Raw genomic sequence first — 18,533 nt, forward strand, 5'->3', positions numbered from 1 at the left:
ACAACAGTTACTTCCCATCTTTACGCCCCTTACTATTATTCTTCATACCGCCACTGGTTTTTTCGGGCAGGTGCAAATCCTTCCCCTCAGCGCCCTGTCCTCGCTTATAATCTCGGAATGGAACAAAAGCAAGACAACTGGTAAGACGGCCAGACACGCTGACCCAACACCTCACAAGCGGACGGAATTCTTAGTAGATGGCACCTCTTGGCCTAACCTAATCATTACTGCACGAGAATCCGCGATGCATTATCTGGCCCCCTGTCGTGTGCATCGTAAGTCGTAGCTGGAGGAGCATGGTCAAGGTGCATGTACGTAATATTAGGTAGCTCCTGCAATCAATGACATTTCGAGGGTTGATACCCCTATCTCGGACTCTGGAGCGCAAAGAATGTCCGCCGCCGCCATGATGGATTGTGTATTATGTATCGCAGCCGAGGCCAGGCTGTGTCCATATATGGCGGGTGCTCCCTTCGATTCCTCGCCGTCCTTGCCCTCCCCCTGCCCTTCGCGTCTGTCGTTCCTTCCTCCATCCTACGTCAGTGCACCCTCCCGACTTTGACTCCTGCCAGACTCGACCGCGCCGAATCGCTGACAGCACCCCAAAGCATAATCACTTGTGCGCCCGTCTGCCCGGTCTGTGCTACTACCCGGCTGTTGCTGGCACGCGCCATCCTGAATCTCCGGTAAGGACATCTCGCATCAGCGCCCTCCAGTCGACGGCGCCACAGCCGAAATCATGCCAGATCCAAGCGCCCGCGGCGGCGCGCCAGCAGACGCGCCCGCCGCCTCCGCCACAAGCGACGACAGTGTTGACAGACATGCGCGCCAAGGTCCACCCCCGGCCCGGAGCCCCGACCAGCAGCCGCGCGCCCAGAGGGCGAGCGGATCTCGCGATAGCGACTCCGCCCCCGCTTCACCACGCAGCGATAGCCCCGAGCCCGAGGCCGCCACTCCAATTGGCGGCCACGACGACCACGACGGTCACGATTACGGGCACGACGACGGCCAGGTCAGGCTTCTGCAGAGCGACGACGGCCCGGTCCAGCAGGACGAGGACATGTCAACATGGACGGGTAGGACCGCCATCAAGGGCGGCTCCGAGACGGTGCGCATGGCCCTGCTGACGTGCAGCCATGTCGGAGTTTCGTGAGTTTCGCCATTGGCTTCTTTGTTTCTGCTGCTGTCTCCGTGTCCTGACCACGGACTGACGTCTATTCCTCTGCGGCTGTGGCGGCAGCTTCACGTGGGGGGTCGAGATGACGTGTAAGTGTATCGTCTGCCGGAGCGTTTCTTCTTGCGGCTAACGCCACCCACCTAGATTGCACCCCGTATCTGCTATCTCTAGGCCTGACCAAGGGGCAGACCTCGATGGTTTGGCTCGCAGGCCCCTTGTCCGGCCTTATCGTCCAGCCCATTGTGGGCGTGGTGTCTGATGGTTCAAGGTCGCAATGGGGCAGGCGTCGACCTTTTATCGCCGTCTGCTCCGTCATCGTCGCATTGGGTCTGTTGACTCTAGGCTTTACTAGGGAGATCGTAGCCATATTCATCTACGTGCCGCCGCCCTCGCCACCCACCGACGCTGCCGCCGCCGCCGCCGCCGCTGCCGCTGCCGCGTCAGGAGGCGGCCCGGGGCGCTTCTTGACCATGGCACTGGCTGTATTGGCCCTATACGTGACAGATTTCGCCATCAACGCCGTCATGTCCTGCTCACGCTCCCTGATGGTCGACACCCTGCCCATGCAAAAACAACAGTCTGGCGCTGCCTGGCACGGACGCATGGGCTCCATCGGGCATATCATGGGCTATGGCGCCGGCGCTATCGACCTAGTTGGCATGCTGGGCTCGTGGCTCGGGGACACTCAGTTCAAAAAGCTCACCGTGATCGCCGCCGCCGCCATCCTCGTGACGTCGGGACTCACCTGCTGGGCCGTGTCGGAGCGCGTGCTCGTATCGCCAGCGCCCGGTCCCCGCGAATCGGGCTCGCCCCAACGCTTCAAGGTCTTTAGGCAAATCTGGAGCACCCTCCTTACCCTTCCTCCTAGGATCCGTGGTATCTGCTGGGCCGTCTTCTGGTCCTGGATTGGCTGGTATCCCTTCCTGATATACGTAGGTTCCTTCTTGTCCATGTAGCTCCCCTCGTCGGTCTCCAGCACGGCTTGGGAGATCTGACTGACGCTGACCGTGTCTTGCATCTCCTGTAGAGCAGCACGTGGGTCGGAGAAACGTACTTCCGCTACGACGTGCCCGCGGATGCAAAGCAGTCCAAGGACGCCCTCGGCGATATGGGCCGCATAGGCAGCTCCGCCCTCGCCGTATACTCGTTCATCACAGTCCTAGGCGCGTGGATCCTGCCGCTCCTAGTGCGGAGCCCGGACGACAGCGACACCAGCATCCCGGACCCGACCCTGCCCGGCACCTCCTCGCAGCAGGAGCAGGGCCCCCTCGCCATCCTGCACCGCCGCTACCCCACCCTCGCCCACCTCCTGGCCCGCTTCAGCAGCTCCAGGCCCGACCTGCTGAGCGTCTGGATCTGCGCGCATCTGATGTTTGCCGCCTCCATGTCGCTGGCCCCGTTTGCTTCCTCGTTCCGCTTCGCCACGGCCCTGGTCGCATTGTGTGGAATCCCCTGGACCATCTCGATGTGGGCACCTACCGCGCTCCTGGGCGTCGAAGTCAACCGCCTTAGCGATGGCGGCAGCGGCAGCGGCGCGAGCTATCGTAGACTCAGCACGTCGTCACTCGAGTTTGCCGAGCTGCCGGCTAGGTCCGGTTCCGACGATTCTGCTGCCGCTACGGCATCTCCTGGTGCTGGGGCAGGTGGCGGCGGCGGCGGCGGCGGCGAGCTTAGCGGCATCTACTTTGGCATTTTGAACATCTACGTCACGCTCCCGCAGTTTGCGAGCACCCTCATCAGCACCCTCGTCTTCGCCGTGCTCGAGCCCGGCAAGAGCCCGGAACTGTCGGGCTCGCACCCGTCGGAGCACAACCCGACCGACGGCACCAACGCCATCGCCATATGCCTGTTCATTGGCGCCATAGCCGCTGTCGGCGCCGCCCATGCCACCAGGAAGCTCAGATATCTGTAGACAAGGAGGGAAAAAAACAAGACATTGCTTTGCCCAGTACTGTCGCGAAGCATATCATCAATCCCTCTATCTGATGTGGTCCCTCTATATATGGTCCGTCCTCGCTTTTGCTTGCTTTGCCCTTGTTACTTCTTTTCGCTCTATATTTACTACGCCAAGTTATTCCTTTGCATAGCATGGCGTTTAGCCCATAAATACATAATGTCATTAGAATCCATACTCATTATAAATACCTGCATATTCTCCAGCTAGCCGTCTCTTGATCATTTAATGCGAGCCATGTGTTGTTCATTACTACCTCTCATGTCTGTAGCTACTACCTAACTACCCAGGGTACCTACTTCCCTAACAATTGCAACAAGTTCAAAGGCCCCCTGAGAACAGCACCCCTTCGATTCTCCATACGCACCCTCATTATCCAGCCAGCATCACAGCCGATTGCACGTATAATCTTCCTTGTAAGCAATCAAAACATGGAAACACGCATCAAGCACTGGGGCAGGGCAGATGTCGGAGCAACGTCGAGGAATTCCACGGCGACACTAAGAAAAAAGATACAAAGATGACGGCTGGTAACTCGTGGTGGATTGGATGCGTGGCGGCCGTGTTCGAACGTGGCACGGGTACAAACAAAGGAAATCAAGCCCGGCTCTGGGATCGACCGAGTTTAAACAGCAGTCAGATAGCATAGGACGAACAAAAGAAAAGTAAACCAGCAACACTGTGGCTTGTCCCCGTCGCTAGGTCGACGAGGTATCAAATTAGCAGGACCTTTCCAGAACAACCTGCCCCGTTCTCGCGCCCTGAAACTCCTGGAAAACAAAAGTCAAACCGGCGGAAATAGTATGAAGTGTGTGAACCAGAATTGGTTGCCGAAACCATAACACGCCACCACCGCCGCGCATGGGAATAAGAAGGAATATCCTTTAGAAAACGGCTCGCGTCCCTTCCTGCCACTTCCGGTGGAGACCAGACTTGCCCTCGGGCGTCTCCGACACGGGAGTCCTGGGGCCAGGGCTGCCCGCCACGTCGTCGTCGGTTCTCACGCTAGCGCCTCCCCACGACTTGCGACTGCCGCCGAGGGTCCGCCTCCGCCCGCCGTCGCCGCCTGCGGTGGGGCCAATCCACTCCCAGGCGCGGCCGATCTCGCCGTTGTGGCTCTCGCGCTGGCCCTGCCGGACGTTGCTGTTCTGCTCGACCACGACGCGGACCCGCTCCCAGATGCGCTCGCGCTCCTTGAGCTTGTGCTCAGCCCGCAGCACGTCGTCGCGGAGGTTCGGCAGGAAGAGGAAGGGGTCCTCCTCGCCGCCGACCTCGTACGCGAGCTCCTTCTGGTTCGCCAATTTCTCCAGCACCACGTCCACGAGGCGCGGCACCCTTTCAGCCATAGCCTTGCGCCGCCGGTACGAAACCCGCGCGTACTGGAACGACGCAAAGAGAGTCACTAGCGAGAAGGCTACAACTGCAATGCCGAATCGATATCGCTCCAGTCCGCGTCGGACGTAGAGCTGGGCCGCGCAGGCGTACGGAAGGCTAGCGTGAGAGGTGGACGATAGGTAGGTGTTTGGAAAACCTCCGGAATCGCCGGCTCTACGGGGCCAGCGACAGGGCTGGTTAGTGATGATGGTCAGATGCGACGAATTGTTTTGGTTAGGGGTTCCCCACGGCCCGAAGCTTGTAGAAGAAAGCCAGGTCTGAACAGTAAAAGAAAGAGCAGAGAGACTTACTGGACAGTCTCGACCTCGACCTCGTCTCGGGATTGGATCTCGCCGAGAGCGGCGACCCACAAGTCGTCAAACTCCTGCTTGCTGAGCTTCTTGCTCCTCTGTTCGCCGACAATCTCCTTGAGGACATCCTCCTCGATGGATGCCGCCTCTACCGGCTTGCCCTCGTCATCGGCCGCATCGCCGCACTCGAACTTGGCCCGGCGGTTCCTCAGCTCCTCGACGGCCTTGTCAGCGATGGCCTGGACGCGACGGGCCTTGACTCCATCTGGCTCGCACGTTGGGGGAAGCGGCACCAGTCCGCCGAGAGAGAGTGGGTGGGGCTTGAGGATGTAGTCGTCGTCGCAGCTGACGGTGAAGTCGTCGAAGCAGTAGGCATGGGTCGGGCACGCCTCGCACTGCGGCTCCAGAACGAGAATAGCCCAGTCGGGCAGCTTGTCCTGTACGTCCTGAGGAAGAATCTGCGTGGCCGGCTGTCCCAGTCCGCAGTATCCAACCTTGACCTTCTCCTGACGGTACCAGCCCGCGTAGGCGCCGAGCAGCGTGACTAGAAGTACCAGGACTGGGGTCGTGAGGCTGACGCCTGCGCGCTTGGCCGGTGGCTGTCGCCTCGCAATGGCACTGTGTGTGGCCTCTTCTTGAGCCAGCTCGAGCTGCTCGTCGGGCGTGAACTCCTCCCCGGCCTCGACCATTCTGGGCGGCTCCGGCGTCCTGGGAGCCTTGAGAGCGCTCACGGGTATCTCGTAGGATCTCGATATCTTGCGGGAGGGCTGCTCCAGAACCGGGCCGTCAGTGCGTCTCCTGGCGGTGGAGGCCGCCTTGGACACGACTGAGTCGATACCGCCACCGCCCGTGGTCCTCCGGCGGTTGCTCGGGGTCTTCAAGGCTTGCGGAGGGGAGCTACCGCTCTGAAAGGGGTTGTCGTTGGTGAAGACGGCACTCGAGACTTTTGGCGATGGTTTTCTGGTGCTGGCAGTACCGATGCCGTCATAACCGAACTGGTCGCTCTCCTCCACCGTGGGCGGTTCGAGCCTCACGTGCGGCGTGACGGAGCGGTGGGGTGCGGCTCGGGGGGTTTTAGCAGCAGCTTCGGCGTCAGTGTCCATGACTGAGCGGCGTGGGGCAGCGCGAGGAGTCTTTGAGGCGACGTCACCGTCGGCGTCGATGAAGGAGTGGCGGGAGACTGCACGGGGGGTCTTGGTGGCGGGGACGTCGTGGTCGCTGTCGGCGTCGGAGAGCAGCTGACGAGAGGTAGAGCGCGTGGAGCGTTTGCGCGGGCTAATGGGTGCGCGGCGTTCGGGCTCGTCGAGATCCGAGGGGTCCTCGGACTGGAGACGGCGCGACACCTTCCTGGGCGAGCGGGATCGGGTGGCGTTCCTCGCGGGTGGAACCATGTCGTCCATGAAGTCGGTAGACGACGAGTTGGAGCTCTCGACATCAACGATCCCCCTGCTAGAGCGTTTGGCCCTCGCGCGCTCGGCGAGGATCTTTGCCGACCTGGGCGCGACCTCGTCGAGGAAGATGTCGATCAGCTGGCCCTTCTTGGCCGTGGCCGGGTACTGGACGCCATAGGTGACAAGGATAGAGCGCAGGCGCGGCACCGTCAGCGTGCGCGGGTCGAAGTCGGGCTGGAGGTAGTCGAGGTTTTCGGAATCAGACATGGTTGCGGCTTCTCGGCGCGCCGACCTGCCTGAGCGTCGTCGTGCGGGAAGGGAGCAGAGGGAGTTAGAGGTAGGCACCAGGCAGCTAAGGGAAAGCACACGGGCAGAAGCGATGCGCCAGGACGCTGCCAGTCCAGGCCTTGATTTCCAGCAATTCGCTCGACAGGAGGGGAAGGTGGTTCAGGCGTGGGCGTGGGCGAGGGCGAGGGTTAGGGAGGGGCCACGTTGGTCAACAAAAAACAATCGCGCGCGACCACCAGCGAATTTTATTGTTCGGTAAGGGGAAGGGTGGATCGCAGCGTGTCAAGGCATGTGGGATGGAAGGCACGGAAGCCTGGACCACGGGGTCAGCCTTACAGGGGTTGCTGTGGTTGTCGCCACATATTTACGCCACACTAGACGTCACCTCTATTATCCTACGGCGAATCAATCACTTCTCAGCTCTAAGTCGCACACCCATGTATCGGCACATGTGCAAGGGACGAGCAATACAAGAGTATACCCATTTTTATTTGTTTTGCTGCTTGTTTTTCAAGTCGTTTTTTGTCCCTTTTGAGGGGTTTTCCTTTCTTTTTTCCTTTTTTTTCCCCCAGGTTGTTTCTTTTTTTGTTCATCTTCCATGTATCTCCAAGCAGCACAAACACGCAGGCAGGCTAACACAGGCAACCCAAACAAACGCCTTTACTCCTCACTCAGCCAGTAAAAGACAGTCATCGCTCAGATAATATCGACCTTGTGGACCTCTGTCCACTCCTTCTCCACCCGGGGGACCGTGATGGAGAGCACGCCGTCCTCGAGGCGCGCAGTGATGCCCTTCGTGTCGACGTCCTCCTTGCCGGTCGGGGCCGACGAGGGGGGAGGCAGGCGCACCTCCCGCTTGAACAGCCCCATCTTCCGCTCGGAGCTGACGAGACCGCGCTGGAACGCCTCGTCCCCAGGCCGGTAGACGACGCCCGAGATGGCGAGCACGCCCCGCTCCGCCTGCCAGTGGATGCCGACGTCCTCCTTCTTGGCGCCGGGGACGGCGACGTGCACGACCCAGGAGCCGCTCGGCCCGGCCTCGGTCTCGAAGATGTCGACCGGGGGCGTGAAGTACTCCAGGTCGTCGCCACCGCCGTTGTTGTTGTTGCTGTCGTCGCCGTCCGTGTTGTCGGGCGCGCCCGTGTCGTTCTCGCCCATCGCTACCGAGGGGCCGTCGCCGCGTGGGGCGCCGCTCAGGGACTGTATGTATCGGCCGACGTGCTGGTGTGCCGCCATGGCCGCCGCCGCAAGGGCCTGCTGGAAGGCCTGTTGGGGCTCGGCACCCCGTCCGAAAGCTGTGTGCATCTCATGGGAGCCGAATCCGAAGCCCCCGCGGCGTCCGCATCCCCGACCACCGCGGCCCCGTCCGCCAAATGGAGGCCCGTGGAAGGGTCCACCAAAGTGGCCGCCAAATAGGCCACCAAACGGCCCGCCGAATGGTCCGCCACGCGGCCCACCATGCGGCCCGCCGGGTCCGGGGTGTCCATGGTGGGGAGGGCCATGAGGGCCGGGAGGGCCATGATGACCATGAGGACCACGCGGGCCATGGCGGCCGTGACGTCCGTGACGGCAGCCCCGAGCTCCGCCGGCTGGCTTCTCGCCCTGTTTGTCACCGGCCTTCTCAGGCTCGGCCGCGTCGCTGGCCGCGTCGGGCGAGCCCTCCTTCTCCCCAGAGTCAACGACCCCCTCCATGTTCGCGCCGCCCTCGCCCCCAGAGACGGGGGGCACCTTTGCATCCAGGCCTGGGGTGGCGCCGGAAGCCTGCGACTCCTCGTCGGAGCTGCACTCGTCGCGGCTGAACGAGCCCCGTCTGCCCCTGGGGTCCCATGGCCCATGGGGCCCGAATGCGACGCCGTCGGCGCCCGGTCCGAACCGGAAGGGGAACGGGCCGTGAAGGTCAATGTGGTCGGTTCCGCCGCCCGGCCGCCCGGGCAGGGATCCCGGGAAAGCCCAGAAGTCGTGGGCCTGGGGGCCCGCTGCTGGATTCGTTTGTTGATTCCACTCCATTGTTGCAGTGGTTGAGCTTGCGTGCAAAGGTTGTAGTGGGGTGGTTCTTGTGTAGGTGGTTGTTGTTGGTGGTGGTGGTGGTGGTGGTGATGTGTGTGTGTGTGTGTGTTATAGGCAGGTAGGTAGGTAGGTAGGTAGGTAGGTAGGTAAGAATAAGACTTGTCGGTGGAGATCTAGGAGAATCAAGTGGTCCAGGGAAGCAGATAGAGGTGGTATATATAGGCACTCTCGCATTCAGCTAGCTAGGGCTGTAGATACCCAAGTATCTAGGTAGGCAGCTGTTCCACGGCGAGGCAACCAACACAGTACGTCCTCCAGGTGTCGTCACCCGGGTCTGGATGCGCGGCATGAGCAGAATCGCCACGGGACATGGATGTCAGGAGAGACTGTTCCCAGCCAGGCAGCCCACCCGGCGTGGCTCGCACAGGGAGTACAGAGCTGGTGGTGGCGACGTATGAGGCGCCAGGCCACCTACCTAGGCAGGGACTCGGATGGCGGCCGACGCGCGGACAGCACGTGTAAGTCGGAGCTCGGAGCCAGCAACCCCCGCGATGCTGGTTGAGTCACAATTGCACGGGTCCGGCTCCAGCTCAGGGCCAAAGCCGCGCGGCTTCGGCCTTCGGCTCTCACTGTGTACGGGTTCGATGACCTTCGGCCGGTCGGCTTCGGCCGAATTGGCTTGAGCCGTTCGACCTTGTCGGCACCAAACATGCTGAGCATCCGGCTTTTAGAATCGGCGATACAAAACTCGACGCAGGCCTTCCCACTCCTTGAGCTCTCAAATATGGCGTGACTTCGATCCTTTTGGTCTACCAGGCATGTCTTGCAAAAGGGAGATCGAGCGGTGGCAAAGTCGATGGATGGTGGGGTACAGGTCGCCCCTTTGCCATTGCACAAACATACACCTATCACAATTCAGGGCACCAACCTGGAGCTCGCAATCCTTGACAACACCCAGGGCTGTCCTGAGTTGGTGCCTAGACAGCCACGCAACTGTCGAAATGGATGTCTCGGGATGGGATGAACAAACTCCATCGGACATACCTATATTATATGTGTATCATCGGTTCCATCCGCCTATAGGGATGCTGCGATAGGAAAAAAAAGATAAGAAACACGGGCAAGAATCTCAAGAGTGAGTATTATCCAAAGAGGATGGAGGATATCAAAAAAAAAAAAAAAAAAAGGAAATAGGGAAGAAACAAGGGCGCTTTCCTCCCACCAGAAAATCAGTGCTAATAACACGACAAATGCCACCCTATTCAGCCTGGCCATACCCGCCTTGACTATTACAACGCCACGATGCGTTTGTCATAACTATGCTGTGACATGTCTCGGAGTCCATCATGCCGCGTCACAGAGCCTCCTCTTGTCATGACCCAGCGCTGGCATCTGCCTCGCCTTCTGCCTTGGCAGTCTCCATCGCCACGTCGATGTTGTCCTCCACTTCTTTCCCAATTTCCTTTTCTGCCTTGTCCTGCCCCAGCCCTTGCAACAGAAGCTTCCTTTCGGCCTCCTCGGCCCGCCGTGTTGCCTCAGCCACTTCCTGCTTCAACAGCTTGATGTACTCGATTGCCATTTCGACTGTGCTCGCTTTACTGTTGGGCCCGCCGGCCCCTCCTTGCTTGTCGCCCTTTTTCCCGCCGTCGCCGTCCCCACCGTCCCCATCGTCGGGCCCCTTGCATGCACCGTCATCCCCGCCACCGGGGTTGGGAACCGAAGCGGGCAGCAGAGTAGCAATCTCTTGGAGAGCCGAGTTGATCCTGTTGCGCCTGCCCTGCTCCGCTATCTTGTGTGACGTCCGCTTTGATGTCAGGTTCGTCGAGAGTGATGTTGGATAAGACACGCCCGGCACGTGAATACCCTCGAGTATGTTCTGGTAGTTGGATTTGGACGCCAGCAGCTTCGATGCTGCGTCCTCGGCGCTAGTACCGCCTGGAAGCAGCGGTTTGATATTTGGCGAGATTCGTGGTCTCAAGGCTGGGGACACATGCGATGAGCTGACACTGCCTCGCTTTTTGCTGCCCCTGGGACCCAACTGTGGTGTTCTGCGTGCCATCGTGGCCGACGCCGGTGCCGGCGTCCCGGCTGCCGAGCTGGAAACTTGTCCGGTAAGCTGTGGGCTTTGTGTCGCCAATGCTGGCGCTCCGGGCTTGGCAAAGTTGGGAGACAACAGCGGCTGGAACGGAGCTGTCTTGGCTGAGCTCGGCTCCAGAGAGGGGGATGCGGAAGGACTCTGTGTCACCAGTAGTGGCCCTCGGGGCTTCTGCTGGAAGTTGACCGACTCCGGGAGTTCAAAGTTCTCAATGGTTTCGTGGGGCATCGAGTCTGTGAGGCCCGATACAGCGGCCAGGCTACTTTTGGGCGACGTCAGTCTCATGAGAGAGGCCGGCGTTGCCGGTGACAGCTTCCCTTGTCCCTGCAACGACGCCACAGCCGACCGTGGTGCGGCGTTTTGGGGCCTGATAAAGGGGGACGGTCGTGCAGAACGCGGCTTCGGGATTGGCGGCGGGGGCATCTCGGACAGCGTCTCTGGCGAGACAGAGCCGTTCTCCGAGTCCGTAGCCTCGACTGGCGACGAACCTGGGCCGTGCGGGGCTGGGGGTGGGAGAAGCTGATGGCCCGAATCCTGACCGTGCTCTAGCGCCTCGGCCAGCTCGCTCAGGGCCTGCGAGTTGATGATGGGTGTGGTCTGCGTCTTTTTCCTCTGTGGTTTTGTGATCGGTGACTGCCGCACACATGTCTTGCCCCGAGCCTTGGTCCCTGTGGTTTTCCTAGGCTTTTTGCTTGCCTCGCTTGGAGCTGTCGGATTGGGTGCCGTCGGTGTGGGTGTCTCAAGGTCCATGTCGCCTGGCGAGTTGTTATTATTGCTGTTGCTGTTACTACTATCATTATGGTTCGCGCGGGACATGTGGTCGAATATGACCGAGGAACCTTCGGCCTGTGCGTGGAGAGAAGGAGACGCCAAGGGACTGAAATATGCCCCAGGTATGGTGAACTGTGTGTCCATCGGGAACTGTGCCTCAAGAGGCGTTACGGCCGGAGAAACGAGCGGCGTGAATGCCATCTGTGGTTTGCGTAGAGGGTCAGTCAAACCATGGCAGGGGACAGAGATTGGGGGGTAGGGGAGCTTTTCTCGCCCGCGCAACTGAAAACTGACATCTTGCTGGTCGGCGCCCATGCGCTGATACCGCTCATACATGCCCTGCTGGGGTGTGTGGTCCGGCTGGGTGTAGAAGCGGCTTCTTGCTTGGAGATCAAGACTCTGGGGCGTGGGGGGTACCATGCGACTCCGTTGTGCGGCGAAATAGGCGGCCTGCTCCTCGAGCTGGCGCTGCTGCTGTTGCATGCGCTGCTGCTGCAGGAAGACGATCTTGGCGTCGATATCATTGATGGCCTCACTCGGCGTGGGCGGGGCATGCGACGTTGGAGGCAAGGACACCATGGCGGCAGGAAGGGTCACCATGGAGTTGATGGAGGCGTGTGCCGGAGCCGACGTCATGGCCATGGGCCTCATGGGCGCCGAGTGGTGGAGCGGGTGCTCTGGTCGCGCCGACACAAGAGACGGCATGTCGGTGCCGCTCATCGGGGTGTCTAGGTGTTCGGCCCGGGGCTGGGACCGCTGTAGGATGGGCGCATTGGCGGTGTGCTGGAACTCTTGGAAGTCGTGGAAGTCAAACTGGAGGGGATCGCCCAGGCCGCCGATTGCGTTCATGTCGAGGTATTGCTGGAAGTCGTCGACTGGGCTGGTCTGCATCTGGCCCTCCTGGCCATCCCAGGCGGCGGCGGAGCCCATTATGGACATTGCGCGCGCCGTCGCTGGTTTGCCTCTGACCTAGATGCGCGCACGAATAGAAGGCTATCGCTGTATTGTCGGTCAAGCGGGACGGGTTTGGTGGTGGGTTTGCGCGGCCGCTGGTCCTGGAGAGAGTGATTGTGCCCGCCCGCGGTATGAATTCGATGGCATGTGCTTCGAGACTGGCCCTGGTGATTCCCTTCCCATTCCCTTGTGCCTTCTCCTATTCTCGATTCCTCCTCTTCGCGAATACTTCCTTCCTCTTTCCCTTTAGTCAATTCCCACGTAGGCTATGATGTTAAAATATGGTTCGATGGCGGCGTAAATTTTGAATTTGACAGGTTGGGACAACGTCCAAAAAAAAAAAAGATAGGATACCAACCCAAAAAGCTGGTAGCAGCAGTGGTGGTGGTGGTGGGGCGTCTCGGTTGGAAACGGCGGCTGGTCGGGGCGAGGTTAGGTCGATCAAGGGTTGACTAAAAACGAGTGCTAAAACAAATCTTCCACGGAAATCGTCGTTTGGTGGCAGTCTGGCCGCAGGTGGCCGGAGCCGCTGCTCAAAACCGGAATGATGGGTGGGCTCGATATCATGCTGGGGCGGAGGCGCTCAACACATGCATACCCCAGTGAACCGGGGAGGGCGATGGACTGAAGAGAACTGGTCGTTCAGCGGTGTCGCTTCCTCGCCCAGTCGGGGCCCACGGAAAAATATGCGCGCGCGCGCCCACTTGCGCACGCTTCGGGTAGGCAGGTGGGACGGAAGGCCCTCCCTGATGGACGAGGGTTGGAGATGTGGTATATGTGAGGAAGCGAGATGTATAGAGGTTGACGTAGATATGCTGCAGAAAAAGACGCAAGAGAAGCAACCACAGGCTGCAGAGCTCCGTTGAATTGTCGAGCGCAAAGGGGAACAGCGACAGCGGCCGATTGGACTGATCTCTTCGATGACAAAAGGTGGGGTAAATCAAGCACCTGGCCCACGACCCACGCCTCCCGTGTCGCTTGGTTCCAGCTCTGGCGGACGCATGCATGTCTGGTGGTGCATGTGGGCATCATAAGGACCACACCCTCTCCGCTGGCTGAAATCGTTTAATGCACCAGCTGCTGCTGTTCCAGAGGGATTGGATATTGATATGGGGGGCACTGAGGGCCACCTTTGCATATGTCGCTGAAAGCATCTCGGGGTAAAGACGTCAGAACTTTGCGGGTTGAGAATAGACCCAGCCCCAATTGACCGGCGCGTGTACAGGTCCCAGGGATGACAAACCTTAGTGCGGTGGATGCAATATATATTTTTTTTTCGTTGGAAAACCAAGCCAAACTGATGTACCACCAGGATCCACTTTACTAAGGTTTGTGATCCCTGGGACCTGTACGTTAACCCTTTGGCCCAGCCGTCACCAGTCTCCACGCGTGGGGTCTTTACAAACCTAAGCCGCGCACGCAATAGACCCCAGTTGCTCCATAGCGTGGGCATCCCTTGCCAAGCACGGAGCAGGCCATCATTCGCCATCGCTTGCGGGGGGCCGTCCTTGGGGTTTTGTGTGGCTATCTCGAGTCAAATGCAATGAGAGTGCCTAAAACCCTGAGGATACGGTAAGAAACAGACGACATAGCAGATCTTGGTTGAGGATCGACATAAGAAAAGATGGTGCAATAGTAGCCAGGTTTTGGTAATACACTAAGAAATGTTCTTTGTTTTAGGTTTTGTTTATCTTGGCTGGCCGCGCTCGAGCTGCGGGTTACGATGCTGGATGGCATCGAACGAGAGGTAATACGTTGCTTGTCAAATGCCCACACGAGACATGCCTCGATTGGCCGCGATAACCTACAGTATAGCCGCTAGAATGGCCTACCCCCTTTTGTTCCCGTGGGGTCGAACGCGTTCTCGTTCCCGAGCAAACTAGCCTACTACCACCGTACTTCGCCAACTCTGACACGTCAGAGTCGCAAAGACATAATAGAAATTAACACCAACAACAGCCACCGAGCTAACAAGAAGGAAAGTCCGATGAGGAGGAAGACCCAAAGTTAAGTCAGAAGAAAAAAAAGGCCTGAATGTGGGATGAGATGAATGGTAAGAAGTAAACAAAGAAGAAATGATACAATAAATAGGAAAAAAGGTACGGGTTAAATGAGACATGGGGATAGGTTGGTATCATGAAGTGACCGGCAGTATGGTGACCTTGCCGTGGCTGAGTCTAATTTTACACGAATATATCTCCAGAGATGTCCGGGTGTATGTGCACAAGAAGAATGAAAGTAGTGGTAAAGGAAGCGAAATGTGGACAGACAAGAGGCTACCTGAGACAGACGAAGAGAACAAGGTTTGCGCCGATCCATGCCGGCTGATGCGTATGAACAAGAAAATAAATTGCATGGTCTAGTGCCAGGCACATAGACGGGTGTTTGTTGTGACGTGGCCATGTGCCTAGAGGGCGAGGCTGTCTGGAGTCGGTGCGAGTCGGTACTTGAAAATCGTGACAGGCGATCCAAAGAGTAGAAGTGGTCGCGGGTGAATGGTGGCGAAAGAGGTATTAAGCGAAAGGCGTGAATCCGTCAAGTCAGGTCGCATGATCTTTAGTAAAAGCCATGATGCTGAGAGGCCTGCCTAGGCTTTTGGATCCCTCCCACAAGGCGTGGAGGGGAAGTATAGGTCGGAGCGAGACAAGGAACAGCAGGTCGCGGTCATGGGCTATGCGCGGCGGTTGTCACCCAGGTTGAGCCAGCTCATGTCGGAGCTGGTCGAGGCCATAGCCAGCTGCGGCTGCGAGCTCACTCCAGTCGGCAATGGCGGTGGCCTCAGTGCGTCGGAGCCCATGGCCGGCGGGGGTGCCGTGCTGTAGACGCTGGTGTAGGCGCTGCTCGGCGCAAGGACCGAGCCCCATGGCTTGCTGCCACCCGTCGCGTCCCATTGCTCATGGACGCTAGCCGGGATTCCGGAGGAATAGCCCGAGCTTCCTGACTCTTGGCTCATGGGCCGCTCTATCCTGCCCTGCATCTCCTTATGAGGTGTGTAATGGGAGATGGTCGGCGAGCCGGAGTTGACACGATTGAATTCGGGCTTGGGTCCTGAGAGGTGACCCACGTTGAGGTGCGGTACCGTAGCCGAGTCCTGGGTGATCCTGCTCGCGGCCGCATTCGAGCTAGAGTATCGGCTGCTGGCCTCCGAAGTGCGCTTGCTGGCACCATTGCCAAAGCCCAGTATGTTGAGCGTGCTGCCTCCAGACCAGTATCGATTCCATCCCGATGATCGCCGGGGACCCTCTGGGCCGTCCGGCTTGTTAATTCGTGGCTTTGGCTCCGCGACATCCCCGCTGAATGCCACGCCCTTTTCATACATGGGCAGAGGCGTTCGGATCGGTGAAGTGGGGTCTGCGAAGGGATTCGGATCCGCGAAGGGGTTCGCATCTTGGGTCTGAGGTATCGGCTTGCTGATGGACTTCTTGAAAGCTGAGTTGAGAATACTGCCGGAAGAGTTGCGCTTGGAGTCCTTGCTTGGCTGGCGTTCTATAGCCGTCTGCTTCTGTCCATGGGCCTTGCCCATGAGAATGGCCATGGATGAGAAAGACGCGTGCGAGTCCTGGTGTTGATGGCCCCTGAACACGCCATTGGTCGGGGTGGGCAGGCTATCATTGGCGTATCCGATACCTCCTTTCTCGGCCGAGGTTGCTCCACTTGCCCGGCGCGCGTGGCCTGCCTCGAGAAACTCTTGACGCTGCTTCTTGCGCCTTAGCAAACAGTACAGAATTCCAAGCAGCAGGAGAACCATTGCGGTCGTGCCAAGCACGGCCCCCAGGATAGCATTGATAGGCGGGTTCGACGAGGATGATTGAGCAGACGAGTCAGCCCCGGCTCCCACAGGGGCAGCCGCGCCGGTCGGTGTGGATGTTGCAGATGACGCAGGTGATGTTGTTAGAGAGGTAGGCGACATGGAGGAGCTGGCGAGAGTGCTAGATGACGACACGGTCGACGTCGCGGTGGCACTGGGGGTGGTAGATAGAGACGATGAAGTAAAGTCTGTGGTTTGGGAGGTGTCTTCAGCAACGTTGAACAGAACCGAGGCGTCCAACCACTTGTTTTCCCGACCGTCGAACACGCAAAGCGCGTCCACGTCGCTGCCGCCTGCAACGATAACCCGGCCGTTGGCATCTTGAGCAACAGTGTAGTTGGTCCTTGTGGCCTTGGGGGCATTCGTCGCGTTGTACTTGGGCCACTGGTCGGATGTGAGCCTCTTCTCAAGAAGACCATTGACCGGCTCGATATCATCAAAGGACCTGGCAGTGACTGGCAGTGACTTGGCCACAGGTTTCTTCTGGCCGTTGATTAAAACAGTGCGCGTGACCTGGTTCGGCGATTGAGACATGTCGAACGTGTACAGGCTCTTGCTGCCATCATCCCCGGTGACAACCACCGCGCGGACGGCTGAGTTCAAGGGCGTTGCCAGCGATGCTCCCGAGTCCATCCAGCCAGTCTCTGTGCTGAACAGCATGACCTGATTATTCGAGTCGCTACCCCCAATGAGGGCGGCCTCACGGTCGGACCATGGGAGGATAATCGGGTTCGTTGCGGGCGGGGGGCCAGTGAAAGGCTTCGAGAGAACATCGTAGGGCGCCGAGGCGCCGACCGTGAAAGTCTGCGTTGAGGAGTGCTTGGATCCGTCCTGGGTGCCGGCGTAAACGAGGATCGCATCGGTGCTGTTAATGTATGCGGCGCCATGCCACATCCTATTCTTGACATCGCCAGACGTGGGAGCAAAGGTCTCCCATTTCCCCGTCGAGTAGGTGAATTTCTGAAGACCCTGGTAGTCGTCCGGGCCTTTGCCACCGACCACAAAGAATCCGGGCTCTCGCGGAGCGACAGGAGTCGAGCCGACGCAAGCGGCACCAGTGACAGACACGCCACTTGTCAATTTCTTCCACTCTGCCCCGGGCTCGAGGGCCAAGGACTGGAAGGCGCCGGCCGAGTAAGTGTACAAAGTGTTGTTGTACACGACGGAGCAGACGTCCGTCAAAGGGACAGGAGGCCGAGGAACCGGCATCTTGGGCCTCTCGATTCCGCCGTCGTGTCGCAGGCGTCAAAAACGTAAAGTCGAGTGTTGTTGGGTCGAGATACAGCAGCGAAGACGCGAGCGCGGGATGCGTCAACCAATGGGCTGGTAGATCACTGCAACAACATGTCTCTGATGGTGCGGATGGAAAGGAATGTGAGGCAAAACAAACGAGGGTTCGCGATGAGGAGAATAAAAGCGGAGGGTCCGCAGCCAAATCCAGCAGCAACAAAGACAGAGAGAACAAAGAAGGTTAGTGAGAAAGGGGACAGAGATGGGCAAGCTCTCCGAGTGCTATTCTCAGCTCGATCTCACACCAGAGTAGGTCGAAAGCGGCGATAGAGTCGCTCAACACAGTTGGCCGTTGGAAAGAAAGGGAAAGGGCTTGAATGGGGTAAGGCCCGGCAAACGAGAGAGACAGAGAGATAGAGTGTGTGTGGCGGAGTGAGAGGCGGGAAGGAAAATCACTAGGCTGAAAATGCCCAATGCGAGTCCTGCCCCCTGGTCAAGGTGGTGTGAAGGGTGATCAGCCAGGCACCGTTTAGTCAGGATGTTTCTTCGGGGGGGAAGAGGAGGAAAGGGTGGAAACCCACTCAAAAGCCGAGTGAGGGTGAGGGTGGTGGAGGAAACGGGGCTGTCGCAGAAGGTGGTTGAAGCGGAGCTGGACGGGGTGCGCGATGATACTGGGCGACCTGGGGCCTGTTTCCACCCAAGCCCTCGCTGCGTCGGGTGCCCGCGATGGTCCCCTGTCCCCTGGTCGCTTCTCGGAGCTGAGGTATTAAGGAGGAATCCTAGGGTTCCTAGCCGGTTTTGCTGGAATTGGGGGCGCGGCGCAGGCCATGAGAGAAAGGCTGGTGTCCGTTTTGACGCGCTCGTCGCGCGGATTGCCACACCGCGCCGAGTCGCCCTGTTCGATGGCAGATTGCAGATTGCGTCCGGCACACGAACTGGGCGGTTCGGTCACGACATCTGGCCGGAGCCTGGGGAAAGGCGAAGGCTACCAGATCATGAGAGGGCGCTCTCTCGCCCGCGGTTGGTGTTTCCCCCTGGTCGAGTGACACGCAAAGAAGTGGAGCAGCTCGTGCCTGTGGGTCAACGACCCAATGGGGTCCGCTTGTTTCCTGTTTTTGACGACCAGCTCGACTTTCTTCGATTTTTTCTTTTGGATCTCTTTCCATCTTCTAA

The 18,533-nt window shown here is 59.1% G+C and overlaps 5 protein-coding genes across 6 annotated transcripts; 1 reads left to right on the top strand and 4 right to left on the bottom strand.

Annotated features, from left to right (window-relative positions):
- Nucleotides 1-518: 518 nt before the first annotated feature.
- On the top strand, nt 519-3,362 carry GGTG_10238 (the record flags this gene model as incomplete). 2 transcript variants are annotated; one of them, XM_009228108.1, is made up of 5 exons in its annotated part: nt 519-686; nt 834-1,149; nt 1,241-1,266; nt 1,322-2,109; nt 2,205-3,089. In XM_009228108.1, the coding sequence occupies exons 2-5, from the start codon at nt 1,061-1,063 to the stop codon at nt 3,087-3,089; spliced, it is 1,788 nt and encodes a 595-aa protein (XP_009226372.1). In that variant the 5' UTR covers nt 519-686; nt 834-1,060. The 2 variants fall into 2 exon arrangements, with proteins under 2 accessions (XP_009226372.1, XP_009226371.1); XM_009228107.1 differs by lacking the exon at nt 519-686 and having other exon boundaries at nt 700-1,149; nt 2,205-3,362.
- GGTG_10239 (hypothetical protein) lies at nt 3,356-7,103 on the bottom strand. Its single transcript, XM_009228109.1, has 2 exons — nt 4,817-7,103; nt 3,356-4,679 (listed from the first exon to the last, which is right to left on the bottom strand). The coding sequence occupies exons 1-2, from the start codon at nt 6,472-6,474 to the stop codon at nt 4,016-4,018; spliced, it is 2,322 nt and encodes a 773-aa protein (XP_009226373.1). The 5' UTR covers nt 6,475-7,103; the 3' UTR covers nt 3,356-4,015.
- Nucleotides 6,964-8,799, bottom strand: GGTG_10240 (hypothetical protein). The gene has a single exon (XM_009228110.1). The coding sequence runs from the start codon at nt 8,500-8,502 to the stop codon at nt 7,192-7,194; it is 1,311 nt and encodes a 436-aa protein (XP_009226374.1). The 5' UTR covers nt 8,503-8,799; the 3' UTR covers nt 6,964-7,191.
- On the bottom strand, nt 8,726-13,332 carry GGTG_10241 (phosphorus acquisition-controlling protein). The gene is made up of 2 exons (XM_009228111.1): nt 11,663-13,332; nt 8,726-11,569 (listed from the first exon to the last, which is right to left on the bottom strand). Exons 1-2 carry the CDS (start codon nt 12,305-12,307, stop codon nt 9,875-9,877), a joined length of 2,340 nt encoding a protein of 779 aa, XP_009226375.1. The 5' UTR covers nt 12,308-13,332; the 3' UTR covers nt 8,726-9,874.
- Nucleotides 13,333-13,923: 591 nt separating this feature from the next.
- On the bottom strand, nt 13,924-18,512 carry GGTG_10242 (hypothetical protein). The gene has a single exon (XM_009228112.1). It carries the CDS (start codon nt 17,337-17,339, stop codon nt 14,994-14,996), a length of 2,346 nt encoding a protein of 781 aa, XP_009226376.1. The 5' UTR covers nt 17,340-18,512; the 3' UTR covers nt 13,924-14,993.
- Between the last annotated feature and the right edge of the window lie 21 nt (nt 18,513-18,533).

This window comes from Gaeumannomyces tritici (genome assembly GCF_000145635.1).
Source record: "Gaeumannomyces tritici R3-111a-1 unplaced genomic scaffold supercont2.5, whole genome shotgun sequence".
In the NCBI taxonomy this organism is placed as follows: Eukaryota; Fungi; Ascomycota; class Sordariomycetes; order Magnaporthales; family Magnaporthaceae; genus Gaeumannomyces; species Gaeumannomyces tritici.

Bases quoted from the DNA above. Each gene is read 5' to 3' on its own strand.
- GGTG_10239 (XM_009228109.1), bottom strand. From the start codon at position 6,474: ATGTCTGATTCCGAAAACCTCGACTACCTCCAGCCCGACTTCGACCCG. The intron at 4,680-4,816 runs GTAAGTCTCTCT...CTGGCCCCGTAG, and splicing joins GTCGAGGTCGAGACTGTCCA to AGCCGGCGATTCCGGAGGTT.
- GGTG_10240 (XM_009228110.1), bottom strand. From the start codon at position 8,502: ATGGAGTGGAATCAACAAACGAATCCAGCAGCGGGCCCCCAGGCCCAC.
- GGTG_10241 (XM_009228111.1), bottom strand. From the start codon at position 12,307: ATGTCCATAATGGGCTCCGCCGCCGCCTGGGATGGCCAGGAGGGCCAG. The intron at 11,570-11,662 runs GTCAGTTTTCAG...CGCAAACCACAG, and splicing joins TGGGCGCCGACCAGCAAGAT to ATGGCATTCACGCCGCTCGT.
- GGTG_10242 (XM_009228112.1), bottom strand. From the start codon at position 17,339: ATGCCGGTTCCTCGGCCTCCTGTCCCTTTGACGGACGTCTGCTCCGTC.